This window comes from Lottia gigantea, assembly GCF_000327385.1.
Source record: "Lottia gigantea unplaced genomic scaffold LOTGIsca_77, whole genome shotgun sequence".
Taxonomy (NCBI): Eukaryota; Metazoa; Mollusca; class Gastropoda; family Lottiidae; genus Lottia; species Lottia gigantea.
This window is the reverse complement of record NW_008710566.1, coordinates 887,278-902,165: the sequence shown is the minus strand read 5'-3', so window position 1 is coordinate 902,165 and position 14,888 is coordinate 887,278. Positions and strand designations below refer to the sequence as shown.

The window sequence follows — 14,888 nt, the reverse complement described above, 5'->3', positions numbered from 1 at the left end:
CAAGAAAATCCAAGAACATTGAAAGTTTTGTTCTCGAAGATCCAGATACTTTGACAATAATAGTAATAGTTCACTTATATTGCGCAAATTACTTTTCAGTTCCTATTGCGCCCTCGATCAATAAATTTCTGTGAATGAAAAGTGATTAACTTGATGTTAGTCATAAGATTTGAATATAAAATACATAAAACACCTGCAAAGGCAAATGTATTCAAACAGAATGTAGCCTGTAAATAAGTTCTTACCTAATACATTGTTAATATTGGCATCATTAAGTTGTATTGTTTCACTGTTTACGGTTTGTAGAGCACTCAAAACCTTAAAAAAAACACAGCACTTATATATTTTGTGATGTAAGAAAAAGAAACTGTTTCGGGCTCAAAATGGTGAAGCATATTTTCAGAGGGTTTCTGCATATTTATATAGTATTTCCCGTGTGTAATCTTACTTAGAAAAGATTTTTTTTTCTCCCAAGGAGAATTCGGACAAAGCCAAGAAACAAGCTCCCGACTTATGTGAGCAATACCAATGATCATAAGAGCTGATAATTTCACTATCACCATACAAGAAAAAACAATTTTCATACATTTTGCAGCAGACAGATTGTCATGCTCATAAGAAATTGCACTGGACATTTAACTAAATATTGAAGGACAATGTCTGCATTGGGATGCTCAATTCATAACATGCCAATTTGCATTTGAAACAAGACATGAATCCTCATGGCAATTTCCATCCAAGCCTAGATAGAAGGCAACGACTGCATCTGTGACTTGCCACCACATCAGTCAATGCAATGTTGCTTCTAGAAATATGTTCTAGATCTATGAAAATTTATCTATGAATTTATTTGAAATCCACAAGCAAATGCAAAACTATAAGCTTTCAGGCTTGGTAATCGAGAAGATAACTTCTTGACGAATGAACGGCTGCCGGCTGTCAAACTCAAAACAAACAGGAATTGGAACAGAAATTCCCCCAAAATTCGCAAAATAGACATTCCAATGAATGCATAGACTTACCAGCACTACAAACAAACGCACGAAGCTTGCGATTTTGTAATTTGTCGAGGCCATCACTGGTTGGATTGTGCATAAACTGTATAAATATTTGATACAGTCACACACGAGTTGGTCACGTCAAGAATCTAAACAAATATGGCCGAATGCATGCGTGTAATCTCGTTCAAACGAGAGTCTTAAAAAATTCTTAAATAAATTCTAATTCATAATCTTTTTGGTTCAGCAAGCATAAGTCGCAGCAACTAAAATAACTTTGTAAATTTTATTAAAATTATATACATTTTTGATACAAAAAATGAAAATAAAATGTCGCATTCAACACCAATGGAACATGTGTAAATACTAATTGTGTCAATGACCCATGAATTCCCATCAGTCTTTCAAGCTACCCAGTCATTATTAGAAACTAAACAAATGGCCCAATTTCCGGGATATGACTTAGGTTACTATCAGGCATGTAAAAGGGGGTGGGGCAGTGCCCCAACCCTGGAACCCATTGCAATGGGGCGAAATATCTGAGGTTGCCCTTATTTCTAACCTAGTTATGAGATTTTTGCACGAAAAACATGTCTTCAGGACCCCTCTGCCCACCTTTGGCTCGCCACTGATCAGCGAGCAAATTGGCTTAAAACTGTCATTTCCCAAAATGTGTGGAGGTAAGATGTAAAATATTATTAGTTTTGAGTCAGTGGGATTGGGGAAGCCATTTGGTGATTTTACTGCAGTGACTTATGAGCCTCGTTCTGGATTCAATATGGCCGACGCGTGAATAAGATCTATTGAAGCTGAAATCAGTCTCTATCTATGCAAATGCGACTGGCTACGGGCCTGCACTGTACCTTATAAAAACTTCAAGAATACATTAGTTGCCATGACAACGGTATGTATTCCGTCTTGCTAATTTGACTACGTGCAAATCACAACGCTATTCTCACCATTCAAAATCAATCTTCAGACAGAGTTATGTGCCCTTCCCAATTTACCTGGAAATATGTCAGACTTTAATAACCGAATCAATGTTCAACTCGCGGAAACTAACAAACATTAGCGAAAGTTGATCCGAATGACATTCTTATGATTTTCTACTGTCTGTTGGTTACTTATTTTTCCATCTGCAGGAATCGTTCAGTTTTTACTAGAAGATATCGAATCAGGGGACGCAACTTCTAACAGGTTGATCCTGGTTTACACAGCTGAAATACTTCACCAGTTTCAGATTGTGCTGGAGACGTTCCCGTTGAGTACAGGCCATCGTAAAAAATCGATTACGATTTGCAACACAAAAAAACAACGAGATTTGAATCCAAAATGATTATAAAATGTACCATTTGGTAAATAAATAAGTGTCAGAATTATCCCCTATCTAAAGACTCATGAGTTAGGAACTATATTCATGTCGCAATATTACTATCACTTGACAAATAATTGTGAAACGCCGGAAGTAAGACACAAAATCTACCATTCATTACCGAGCCCGATTCAGCTTTACGAGAACTGCCGACGATTGTCGAGTGTGCATGGGCGGAGATGGCGGTACACAGGGACAGGTCCTCGCCACTTTTCTCAGTGGTGGGGACTTTGAGGACACGTATTTTTTGTGGAAAGGCCGCTTTTACCTCGACTGGGGCGCCTTTGTTGCTCTCAAGAGGGCGCCTTCGGCTACGTGGACTCGAAGGGAATAGATGACTTATTCTCTAAAAACAGCTGGCTCCAAATATATAAATAATAACTTGTGTCCTAGGTGTTTAAAATTCATCGACTATATTTGCCACTGGTGGCGTCAGTAGGGGACCAGAAAATATGGTTTGCAACTCATTTGCACCTCCACTTCTAACAAATTTTTAAATATGATATTTAAAGATGAGTTTCCTTATTTTTTAGTGTCAAATAAAGCAAACTATTAGTTTAATTGGTGTTTCTAATGAATTATCATCTATTCTTAATCATATTGCCTACAATTAAGAGTTTTAACCAATCATAAATGTCCATATATGTACTGGATAAACAAAAAAAGACTTTTTGACCTTTCTTGATCGGTCACTCATTGAAATTCTGCTGGTAATTCTCTTCTTATTTAGCTTATTATGAATTAATATTATGGACATGTGAGACAAAGTGGTATTTTTCCGAGTCATTACGACACCTCTATTTCTATTCATATAAGTATTAGCATTTTCATTTTCATAAATGAAAATAAGGGAACCCATCTTTAAAGTTTTTTGCTCCGAAATATGTGCCAGAATGGACCAAATCAATTATATTTTTCAAAAATGACCCTTTCAGATCATCCTCAACGCCTGAGCGTGTTATACGGACACGTTTAGGACCGGACATAAAATGTTGCTTCTATCCATTGTTGGATGGCGAATTTTCAAATTTTGCAAATCTGAACAATGAATGAGTTCACCAAGACATTACCAATATTCTACAATGTCCCCGTTCCCCTCACCACAATACAGCCAAGAGTATGACTTTCCCTTCCTTCAACTCCTTAGAGTGATACTACGTCTTAAAATGAACATAAAATTTAAGTTCACGAAAAGGTCAATATAAGTCTATATTCATCAGTGAACTTACCTGGTGTCATAAAGTTACAACAGAATCTAGAAAATTGGAAAATTCATAAAACTAAGTAATTATTGAAAATTTGATATTAAGCGTTTTTCAATAGTTAATTGCATATTTATGGATAATTACTAAGTTTTTTGGATTTATCGGATTATATAAGGATCCTGTTATGTTATTTATGACACCAGGTATATCAACTGGCGCTTATTCGCCAAGTTTAAAATTTTTTAAATTTTATGTTTATTCTAAGACGTAGTATCACTTTAAGTTAAGCTTTAAGTCTATCCCTCGAATGTATTGTACCGGGTGGGGTACAGAGGCATCGTAAAATGTTGAGTATTCCATGTTCTTCAGTCTTCGCGCGAAAATGGATTGCCAATGTTCCCGTATTAAGGGAGATGACAGCAACATGGGGTAAAACTCGACATTAAAAAAAAATCAACACTGACTAATTTTAATAATGAAGAAAAGTTTTTTGAACTGAATTAATATTAATTTGTTTACTGACAATAATAGCCAAGTAGCTGTTGACTAGAACCAGAGGGACAAGTAGAACATTGCGAGCCCGTCCAGTATTCGTTCGATGCACAGCAGTGATGTTCAGCTCTCCGTGTCCTGTGTATTGCCCTTCTCTTCAAGATACTGTTTAGAGTTGGTATTTGTCGTTTTGTTGCCGATGAAGACAAGTTAACAACGCACATGGTGATTCCAGCCTGGATTTTGAAGTTTGTTGCTGGTTGCGGAGCGGTTTGACCATTTGGTAAAGAAGTAGCCTTTATCTTCCATTCAGTATATATTGAGGGTTGTATGGTTCTATTTACATAACCATTAGATGTGACGCAAAGTTCAACCAAATCATCATCGTTGCACAAAGCATAAGGATTGTCAAGTCTAGTATTATAGCAGTTAAAACCATTCTCGGTGTATCGAGCTGTGTAACCAGTGACAGGAAGTAGATACTTGGTTCCATCAGGTCGAAGGTAGTTGGCCATATCAGGTTGAGCTTCAACTTCTACTAGATGCTCTTCTTGACCAGACAATGGCGGAAGGAATACCTCAAAGCGTTTAATGTATACGGCCTTCTCAAGGTCATGTGGACCAAACCAACCATTGTCTCTCAACCATTGAAAATTGGGTATCCTGAATGTAACGGTTTCTCGAGCGTAAAGAGCATTAAGATCTATGTAACCTTGATCATTAGCATTGGTCGGTGTCGTGGGAATGTCTCGGAAGTCGGTAATTTCATTGTTGGTATGACAGAGAGGGTCCGGTGTGTAGCTCATGACTTGTGCTACGGCGTCGTGGGACGGAGCCCTCAAAGCTGTTTCACATTTATCAGGTATTGCTCCGCCTCTTGTGTAGGTAAGAGCATCGCAGTATTCAGTAACAACTTCCCAAACATTCAGTGTTGATACCATAAATGCATTTACAGCGGTTTGTTTCAAGAAAGCTTGGTTCAAGCTATTGGTATTGGTGTAGGCAGACTTCAGGTCGTAGGCTTTCTTGTAGGCGAGGTAGGCTCTAGCAGCGTCTGACAAAGAGTCCATGAAATCAAATTGGTACTCGTAAAGCTCTTCATAGTAGGTTATCAATTCTTCAATCTCATTTCCGACATTAACACAGTCACCAGTACTAGCTAATCCGATTTCTATCAATGCACTTCCGGCTGATTCGGCCGAAAAGGCAGCTTCACAGAGGTCTTCAGCGACTGTCTCCCATTTTGCCCCAAAAGAAGTAATATCAGCCAATAAGACTTTAGGCGTGTAATCGTTGTATTTTCCGAGAAAATCGTTTGCTGTATCTACGGCGTCTTCCCCATCTTTCATTTTATCAATAAATATTCTTGCATCCCCCAACTGATCTTCATTATCGGCAAATTTTGTTCCTAGATCAATTGCTTGCTGTATTAGATCTGGAAACTCTTGGTCGCTCAACCGAGCAATAACTGCTGTCGTCACTCCTGCTTGGGCTAAGTCATTTAGTGCGTCCATGAAATCAAGGACACTTGAATCACCAATAATCTTACCAATCGGATTTGCCATTGATGCCAATGCCACTCCGACCTTAACAGTTTTCTGAAGTAGCTCCGCTACATTGATTCCAATGGCTAAGTTAAGGATTGTAGTGAACTTATGTTCAACTGAATTAGAAACAGATGTAATTTTGGCCTTGAATACCTCAAGTTGACCATCAATGTAGGCAATATCTGCATCGGCCTTGGTTTTATCGTAGTCCGCTAGAGATGAAAAATAGCTGGACAGCTCTTGAAAGTTTGTTTGTACCTCACCTCTGAACTGGTTGGAGATTGTTTCTGTCTGTACATTGATCAGGTGGGCTGCTCTATCAAGTTGGAGCTGATCTAGAAGGGTTCGATAGTCTATAGTTGGGTTCAGAATCTTCGTCGTCGACTGCTTGCTATTTTCAAAGGCCTGGATGAAAAGGAAAACACTATTTAACAAAGGATCCAGGTTGCAGAATATTGTATACTCTGAAGGGACGGAAGCTTGCTGACAAGCCGCATCCTTTGCCCACTGAGGAACAAAGCTCATGTGGGGCAAATTGGTGACGAAAGTCTCGAGTCCCTGAGTGTCGTAGCTAGTAACGTATCCTCTGATTGTGTTCTGTGTATCTATGATGACATCGTTGATTTCGTTGCCAGCTAAACTTGTGTAGCGAGCCATTGGTATATATGATAGCCATATCATTAAGTCATTCTTAGCTTTGATAACTTCAGATCTCCCCCAGTTTCCACTGGCTGCAACGTCCACGAGCTGTTTTGTCTGTTTAAGAACGAACTTCAGCAAACAGTCAAATCTGTACATCATGTTGATTCTACAGGTGTATCCACCATTACAGTCAAATCCGTGCGAACTGACGACGGAATTACATCCGATGTTGTTAGTACAGTCGAATGCGCTGGGCCAATCTATGTGGCACATGGAGTCGTCTACGGTAATATAAGGATTGTATGTGTTGTATAGCGAGTTGAGACCATTGCGATCGTTAGCTACGACTTTATCCTTGAACTCCGTCAAGACAGTTTGAGTTGTAGAAATAACAGAATTGATAAGGCTCAGTTCGTCGTTGTCTGCAAATCGACCTCTGACAAAATATTCTTGAACGGCGTTGTCGTACACGCATGGAGTGACGTCCGATAGACCAGCGCAGGTTCGGATTTTTGCGGCGAAGTCTTTAGCTTTGCAATAGTATTTTTGGGCGACTGGTTGCCCTGACCTGTCTGAACACTTTCTTTGGACTTGATCTTCAACTGCCTCAAATCCAACATATTGCCAATTACGTATCCACTTGTCGAACGAAGACTTTCCTTTCATAAGCTCTTCAAGAGATTCCCACATGAGTCGTGAATGATAAAAGACGTTGTCCTGTACAGATTCGGGAATAAACTCCAATATATCTTGGTGGAAAAGGGTTTCAATTACGACGGATCGTGAGGCTGAATCTACACCTAGCTTTGACTTTGCGTTAATGGTTGATAAGGATTTGATGGACACTTCTTGTACCCATCGACCATTATCGTATTGCCAATTGGTTTCTACGATCAACTGCTTCATTGCATCAAGACCATACTGCATGTTACAGAAGAAGGCGGAATCCATGCAGCTGTAAGGCCATGTGTCTTTTACATTGTCCCAACTCCAACACGCATCTGCGAATGAATTAGCAATGGAGTCCAAGTCGATTATTCCTCTTGGTTTGCTGCCCCCTTGATTGACAACTTTGTAATGGGAGTAGAGCTCGAACATATCCGACACAGTGATATAGTTGAGGTAGGACCATAGGTTGACCAGGTCAACTCGAGCATCGTGTTCTCTTGCTAACCAGGAGTCGTAGCTCAATGTGTTCTTCACCAACATAGCACTGACATTGTCACCATAGACTGTCAGGTCCAGGTAACCGGTTTCAGCATTAGGGTCTGCCAGGTACAAAGCGTTCATGAGTTCATTGTCTGAAACGGATGAACCAGACGATATCAAACACGTCTTGAATTCTGCATACGTTGATGACGCGACTGCCCATATCAGCAACAAGCCGATGTAGAAGCGGTTTGGATAAGCCATAGTGTACATTAAACTCATCTGAAATCAAATATGATCAAATTAGTATTATGAATTGGTAGCATCATTTTACACCATTCCAATTTTCAGTCTGACGAAAACCTCTTAACAATCCCTTTAAAGAGGGAGTTTGTGTGGTCTTTTTCAATATCTAAAACAAGGACTGAATATTATCGTGAAAATACTTCGAAAATCTGACTGCTTTTTCGAAAAGTTACAAGTAAATGAAGAGAGTTCAAAGAATCTGGAAACAAATAAGTTTTGGCTTTTTAGTAACCACGATTGTTCGAAATATGAGTTGTTATCTCAGTCTAACTTAAAATAGACCGAACTTTCTTTCCATTTTATTTTTGTTTTTTTAATTTTTTATATGGTCACTTCAGTTGGGATCTAACGACAGCCCTCTTGAACGTTCGTCAAATCAACCTCTTTACCTAACCTGATTAACACTGCGTCACAAAATGCTAGCGCTGGAGAGGGTAGAAATTTGATTGGTTGAAGCAGGTCAAAAGTTAATGTGGCGAACGTTTAAGAGGGTTGTCGTTAGACCCTAACTGAAGTGGCTATATTACAGTTAAAAGCTAATAAAAACAATTTTAATTAGACTATAGTTAACTCAACGTACGATTAGGTAACAATCTAGATATAAGTTGTCTACATATTGAAATTTTTTGACTGTCGTTCTTAAAGGGATACTACGTCTTAGAATAAACATAGAATTTTAAACTTGGCCAATAAGACCATATATTCATCAGTAGATATACCTGGTGTCATAAATAACATAACAGGATCCTTATATAATACGATAAATCCAAAAAAACTTAATAAAAATGCAATTAACTATTGAAAAACGCTTAATATTATGATTAGGCGTTTTTCAATAATTACTTAGTTTTATGAATTTTCCAATTTTCTAGATTTTACAGGGATTCTGTTGTAACTTTATGACACCAGGTAAGTTCACTGATGAATATATACTCATATTGACCATTTCGAGAACTTAAATTTTATGTTCATTCTAAGACGTAGTATCACTTTAAATGTCTATTCTTTTAGATTTTTAGCACTGGTATTTGTATCAAGAACATAGAACATAGCCGATATGAAATTTAGAACTTTTGACTGTTTCAATGCCATTATCAAAATAAATAAAATCATTAACGAAAAAACTATCAATAGTTGTTTTTACATTAGAATAATATAAAAAAAAATAACTAGTATTATAAGAAGCATAACTTACCCAAGTACAGAGAGCTTGTATGACTCTCTGTTTTTTCGCTGGGTTTATATAGAAAAAGTTGTGATTGCAAAGTTAATTAAGTAATTAAACTGCTAGGCTACATAATGAAGTACATGGTCATGCTTCTGATTTGAAATGAGATTTCAGAAAGATTCCACTTAATATTCATGAATGTTTTTTTAAACTTCAGGTTATTAATGAATGATTGGTACTTTACCAAGTAAACAATTTGTTAGCCAGGTTTTTTTGGCTTTGAGGGTTTTTTGGGAGTCTTTTTATCATTGTTTGTATCATTATAATAATTATTACAGACTTTTTCTTCATGACTTTGACTTAAGGATTTCCATTTGGCCATTAATTTTATTTTTTTAATTTAATTTTGTTTTAAGTTTGTATGTTTAATTTTCAAGTTAGTATGTTGAATTTTCAAGTTAGTATGTTGAATTTAGTAACTTGAATTTTCAAGTTAGTAACATGAATTTTCAAGTAAGTATGTGTTAGTATCTTGAGTTAGTATGTTGAATTTTCAAGTTGGTATGTTGAATTTTCAAGCTAGTATGTTGAATTTAGTAACTTGAATTTTCAAGTTAGTAACATGAATTTTCAAGTAAGTATGTGTTAGTATCTTGAGTTAGTATGTTGAATTTTCAAGTTAGTATGTTGAATTTTCAAGTTAGTATGTTGAATTTAGTAACTTGAATTTTCAAGTTAGTAACATGAATTTTCAAGTAAGCATGTGTTAGTATCTTGAGTTAGTATGTTGAATTTTCAAGTTGGTATGTTGAATTTAGTAACTTGAATTTTCAAGTTAGTATGTTTAATTTTCAAGCTAGTATGTTTAATTTTCAAGCTAGTATGTGTTAGTATCTTGAGTTAGTATGTTGAATTTTCAAGTTAGTATGTTTAATTTTCAAGTAAGTATGTTGAATTTTCAAGCTAGTATGTTTAATTTTCAAGTAAGTATGTGTTAGTATCTTGAGTTAGTATGTTGAATTTTCAAGTTAGTATGTTTAATTTTCAAGTAAGTATGTTGAATTTTCAAGCTAGTATGTTTAATTTTCAAGTAAGTATGTTGAATTTTCAAGCTAGTATGTTTAATTTTCAAGTAAGTATGTGTTAGTATCTTGAGTTAGTATGTTGAATTTTCAAGTTAGTATGTTTAATTTTCAAGTAAGTATGTTGAATTTTCAAGCTAGTATGTTTAATTTTCAAGTAAGTATGTTGAATTTTCAAGCTAGTATGTTTAATTTTCAAGTAAGTATGTGTTAGTATCTTGAGTTAGTATGTTGAATTTTCAAGTTAGTATGTTTAATTTTCAAGTAAGTATGTTGAATTTTCAAGCTAGTATGTTTAATTTTCAAGTAAGTATGTTGAATTTTCAAGCTAGTATGTCTAATTTTCAAGTAAGTATGTGTTAGTATCTTGAGTTAGTATGTTGAATTTTCAAGTTAGTATGTTGAATTTAGTAACTTGAATTTTCAAGTTAGTAACATGAATTTTCAAGTTAGTATGTGTTAGTATCTTGAGTTAGTATGTTGAATTTTCAAGTTGGTATGTTTAATTTTCAAGCTAGTATGTTTAATTTTCAAGCTAGTATGTTGAATTTTCAAGTTAGTAGGTTGAATTTTCAAGTTAGTATGTTGAATTTAGTAACTTGAATTTTCAAGTTAGTAACATGAATTTTCAAATTAGTATGTGTTAGTATCTTGAGTTAGTATGTTGAATTTTCAAGTTGGTATGTTGAATTTAGTAACTTGAATTTTCAAGTTAGTATGTTTAATTTTCAAGCTAGTATGTTGAATTTTCAAGCTAGTATGTTGAATTTTCAAGTTAGTATGTTGAATTTTCAAGTTAGTATGTTGTTGGTATCTTGAGTTAGTAACATGAATTTTCAAGTTAGTATGTTGAATTTAGTAACTTGAATTTTCAAGTTAGTAACATGAATTTTCAAGTTAGTATGTGTTAGTATCTTGAGTTAGTATGTTGAATTTTCAAGTTGGTATGTTTAATTTTCAAACTAGTATGTTTAATTTTCAAGCTAGTATGTTGAATTTTCAAGTTAGTATGTTGAATTTTCAAGTTAGTATGTTGAATTTAGTAACTTGAATTTTCAAGTTAGTAACATGAATTTTCAAATTAGTATGTGTTAGTATCTTGAGTTAGTATGTTGAATTTTCAAGTTGGTATGTTGAATTTAGTAACTTGAATTTTCAAGTTAGTATGTTTAATTTTCAAGCTAGTATGTTGAATTTTCAAGCTAGTATGTTGAATTTTCAAGTTAGTATGTTGAATTTTCAAGTTAGTATGTTGTTGGTATCTTGAGTTAGTATGTTGAATTTTCAAGTTAGTGTGTTGAATTTAGTAACTTGAATTTTCAAGTTAGTATGTGTTAGTGTCTTGAATTTTCAAGTTAAATTCAACATACTAACTTGAAAATTAAATAAAAAAGAATGGCCCTAATACGCTTCCGTAATAATGCCCTTTGCTCCTTGTGATTGGGAATAAAGGATGTAATATTGCATTGACAATAATGCTACGAATGCACAGGCATGGTATGTGATTGGGACCTTGTGGTCGACGGTTTTATGCCAAATGGACTTATGGACTACGATGCAGATAGGTATAATCCATGTTGTTGCCATGACCTTGGACTTAGGTACTTCCGTTTTGGATAGATATAATATTCGGGATTTGTATTTTGGGTTTGTACTTTGAATTAAAGATTGCAATTTGGAGAGGTATGTGGCCGTATGCACATCCTGATTAGGAGTAGGGCTGTATGATGAATTGATATTACGATTTAGTTAGATATACTCCTTGTTGTTGGTACGGTCTTGGACTTACGACTTCCATTTTGGATAGGTATATGTAAGTTTTCTCCTTTGTAGTTTGTACATGGACATAAGGATTGCAGTTTGGATATGTATAATGTGATCGTTTGTTTTTTGTGATGAGGACGGATGAAATACTAAGGGTATACATGAATTTATATAGGTATACTCCTGGTAGTTGGTTTGGCCTTAAACTTACGACTTCCGTTTTGGATAGGTTTTCTCCTGTACGGTTTGTACTTAGACATACGGATTCCAGTTTGGATAGGTATAATGTGGCCGTTTGTTTTTTGTGATGAGGCCGGATGAGATACTAAGGATATACATCAATTTAGTTAGATATAATCCTTGTTGTTGGTATGGCCTTAAACTTACGACTTCCGTTTTGGATAGGTTTTCTCCTGTACGGTTTGTACTTAGACATAAGGATTCCAGTTTGGATAGGTATAATGTGGCCGTTTGTTTTTTGTGATGAGGCCGGATGAGATACTTAGGATATACATCAATTTAGTTAGATATAATCCTTGTTGTTGGTATGGCCTTAAACTTACGACTTCCGTTTTGGATAGGTTTTCTCCTGTACGGTTTGTACTTAGACATAAGGATTCCAGTTTGGATAGGTATAATGTGGCCGTTTGTTTTTTGTGATGAGGCCGGATGAGATACTTAGGATATACATCAATTTAGTTAGATATAATCCTTGTTGTTGGTATGGCCTTAAACTTACGACTTCCGTTTTGGATAGGTTTTCTCCTGTACGGTTTGTACTTAGACATACGGATTCCAGTTTGGATAGGTATAATGTGGCCGTTTGTTTTTTGTGATGAGGCCGGATGAGATACTAAGGGTTTACATCAATTTAGTTAGATATAATCCTTGTTGTTGGTATGGCCTTAAACTTACGACTTCCGTTTTGGATAGGTTTATATGTAAGTTTTCTCCTTTGTGGTTTAGACTTTGACTTAGGGCATAGCAATATTGATAGACTCGCTTGCTCCTTGTAAATGAAACTTTGACATGAACTGTGTGATGGATGTCTATATGTTAATTGTACTTATGGATTGCGCTTTGGGTTGATGTTGTGCTTCCAAGTTTGACTATGGATTGTATTTCATTTAAAAGCACATCATCGACAGCATTGTCACATGTATTTAGGGTCAGAAAGCTTCGGACTAACATAACCTTGATAAAGTTATCTAGTACAAGGCAATACACGACAATAACCGCCCACCTGATATGTCATGGTTTTCATCATAAAGGTATTGATATCTCAACTAGATGAGTAAAAAGACCTGCGGTGTTGGTGCCCCTCCCTCGGGAAGAAGGGAGAAGTGGGCCACTTAAGAGTCCCTATGGTGGTTGAACCACTGGGTACAAGCTAGCTCTTGACGAGTAAAAGAACTTAATATTGTTATACAATATTTGTGTCCTTAAGCCTGAGCATTTTCTTTTATTATTAAAACGGATTACCTCCCTTTGACTAGTAAGCGACGATGACCTGTCCATACGGCCTCCGATAATACGTATTAATGTTTATCTCATTTGTTTAATACAGTAACAACAAATATATGTAAGAAACAACAGTTTTTATGGATATAGACTTCTATTTATTATTGAACACAACGTTTCATGACACACACAGGTAACGTTATCAAGTGATAACCTGTATGTGTAATGAAACATTGTGTTTCAATAATAAATAGAAGTCTATATCCATAAAAACTGGTGTTTCTTAATGTGCTGTGATACTTCTAAATGTCTTACAAGGAATAACAAATATATTGTAAGTTATACTTATCGAAGGCAAATACCAAACTGGTTTGATATTAAAAATCCTGTCGGCAACGAGTTACTCTTGTCATGGAAGCTAGGGCACACGTGAGATTTACTCAAGATTCTAGTCGGTGACAAAAATTGTCAACCAAGACTGCTCTTGTGTCCTCAACATAAAGAATAAAGAAAGACACTATGCTTCAGGATGTTTCGGAATTCGAGTTATTAGCCTTGTCAACATTCGAAATTGACGAAACTTTGATTGATTTTTTTTAGACCCGTCGATTGTTTGTTAGGTTATTGTTAGTGGTTGGGTTAAATATGACGGTTAGCTTTTTTTTCAGATCATCCAGGGATAGGCCTAGCTCGTTGTGCGTCTTCTCGAAACAAATTGGTTACAGGGGCTTGAATGGTTGTATCCCTCTTGCTATGGTCTAAAACTGGGTTCAAATGGGGCAAAAGCAATTAAGGGGAGAGACATTAAATCCAATACCCCTCAGGCCAATTTTTCAAGTGAATATTAAGCCTCTCATAATGCTCAAAATTAATCTCAGGCTATCTGAAATCCTTTGGTTTCAAAGAGGTGTGGTGGGGTAACAGCCCCTAGATACCGGTCTCAAGGGGATTCGGCCCTTCAGTATTCGCTTCTGATAGACACCTATTACCCCTCCCCACCCCTCACCGGCATTTTCTAAATATGCCCCTAAATTGCAATATAGGCTAATGTAAATTTATGCATTTTTGGGAATTTTTTAAAAATTGACTACCGACACGACAATCTCGTCACACAACGAGCACCTGTTCAGTAACAAACAAGTTGTGCGCATAGTCGTACAAACCGGAAATGCTACCTTAAGTAGAAATCGGAAAATGTCTTAAATTAATTGATGAAGTAATCTTTGTTTTTAGGTGAGTTCTTCGATAAACATTTATTTACGTGATATGAAATTTGCTGTCAACATTTGTCCCGATTTTTTCGCCATGGATTTTGTAAACATTTTATCCAATTTCAACGCATGCTAGGCCTACGCTACGGAATGATTCAGTCTTCAAATTTTGAATTATGGGCGGATCTATGTCTTTCTTTATAGTTTAGATTTCCAGAGAGTGGAATGATGTATTCTTTAACAAATTTTCATCCTAGCTTCCTTATGTTTACTGCAATATATAATAATTGTAGGCAATTAGTTTCTAAATTATAATCTACAGGTATATGTTAAGTTCAATCTCCCAAATCTCCTGCCACTCCCTGGTTTCACCCCCTGCTTATGCATATCATATTATCTCTACCTCAATGTCTGTAAGATACAAGAAATTATTTTTCCAAATATACATTTGTCATGAGTTTCTTTTGGCCCATAAAACATAAGATTCAGTG

General features: G+C 35.8%; 1 protein-coding gene across 1 annotated transcript; it reads left to right on the top strand.

Annotated features, from left to right (window-relative positions):
- Positions 1-9,781: 9,781 nt before the first annotated feature.
- On the top strand, positions 9,782-11,012 carry LOTGIDRAFT_131991 (hypothetical protein; the record flags this gene model as incomplete). The annotated part of the gene is given in 6 exon segments (XM_009066527.1): positions 9,782-9,870; positions 9,891-10,021; positions 10,036-10,164; positions 10,206-10,319; positions 10,674-10,767; positions 10,886-11,012. Coding segments are annotated over 6 exon segments (684 nt in total), but the record flags the coding sequence as incomplete, so codon positions are not given.
- Positions 11,013-14,888: the final 3,876 nt, after the last annotated feature.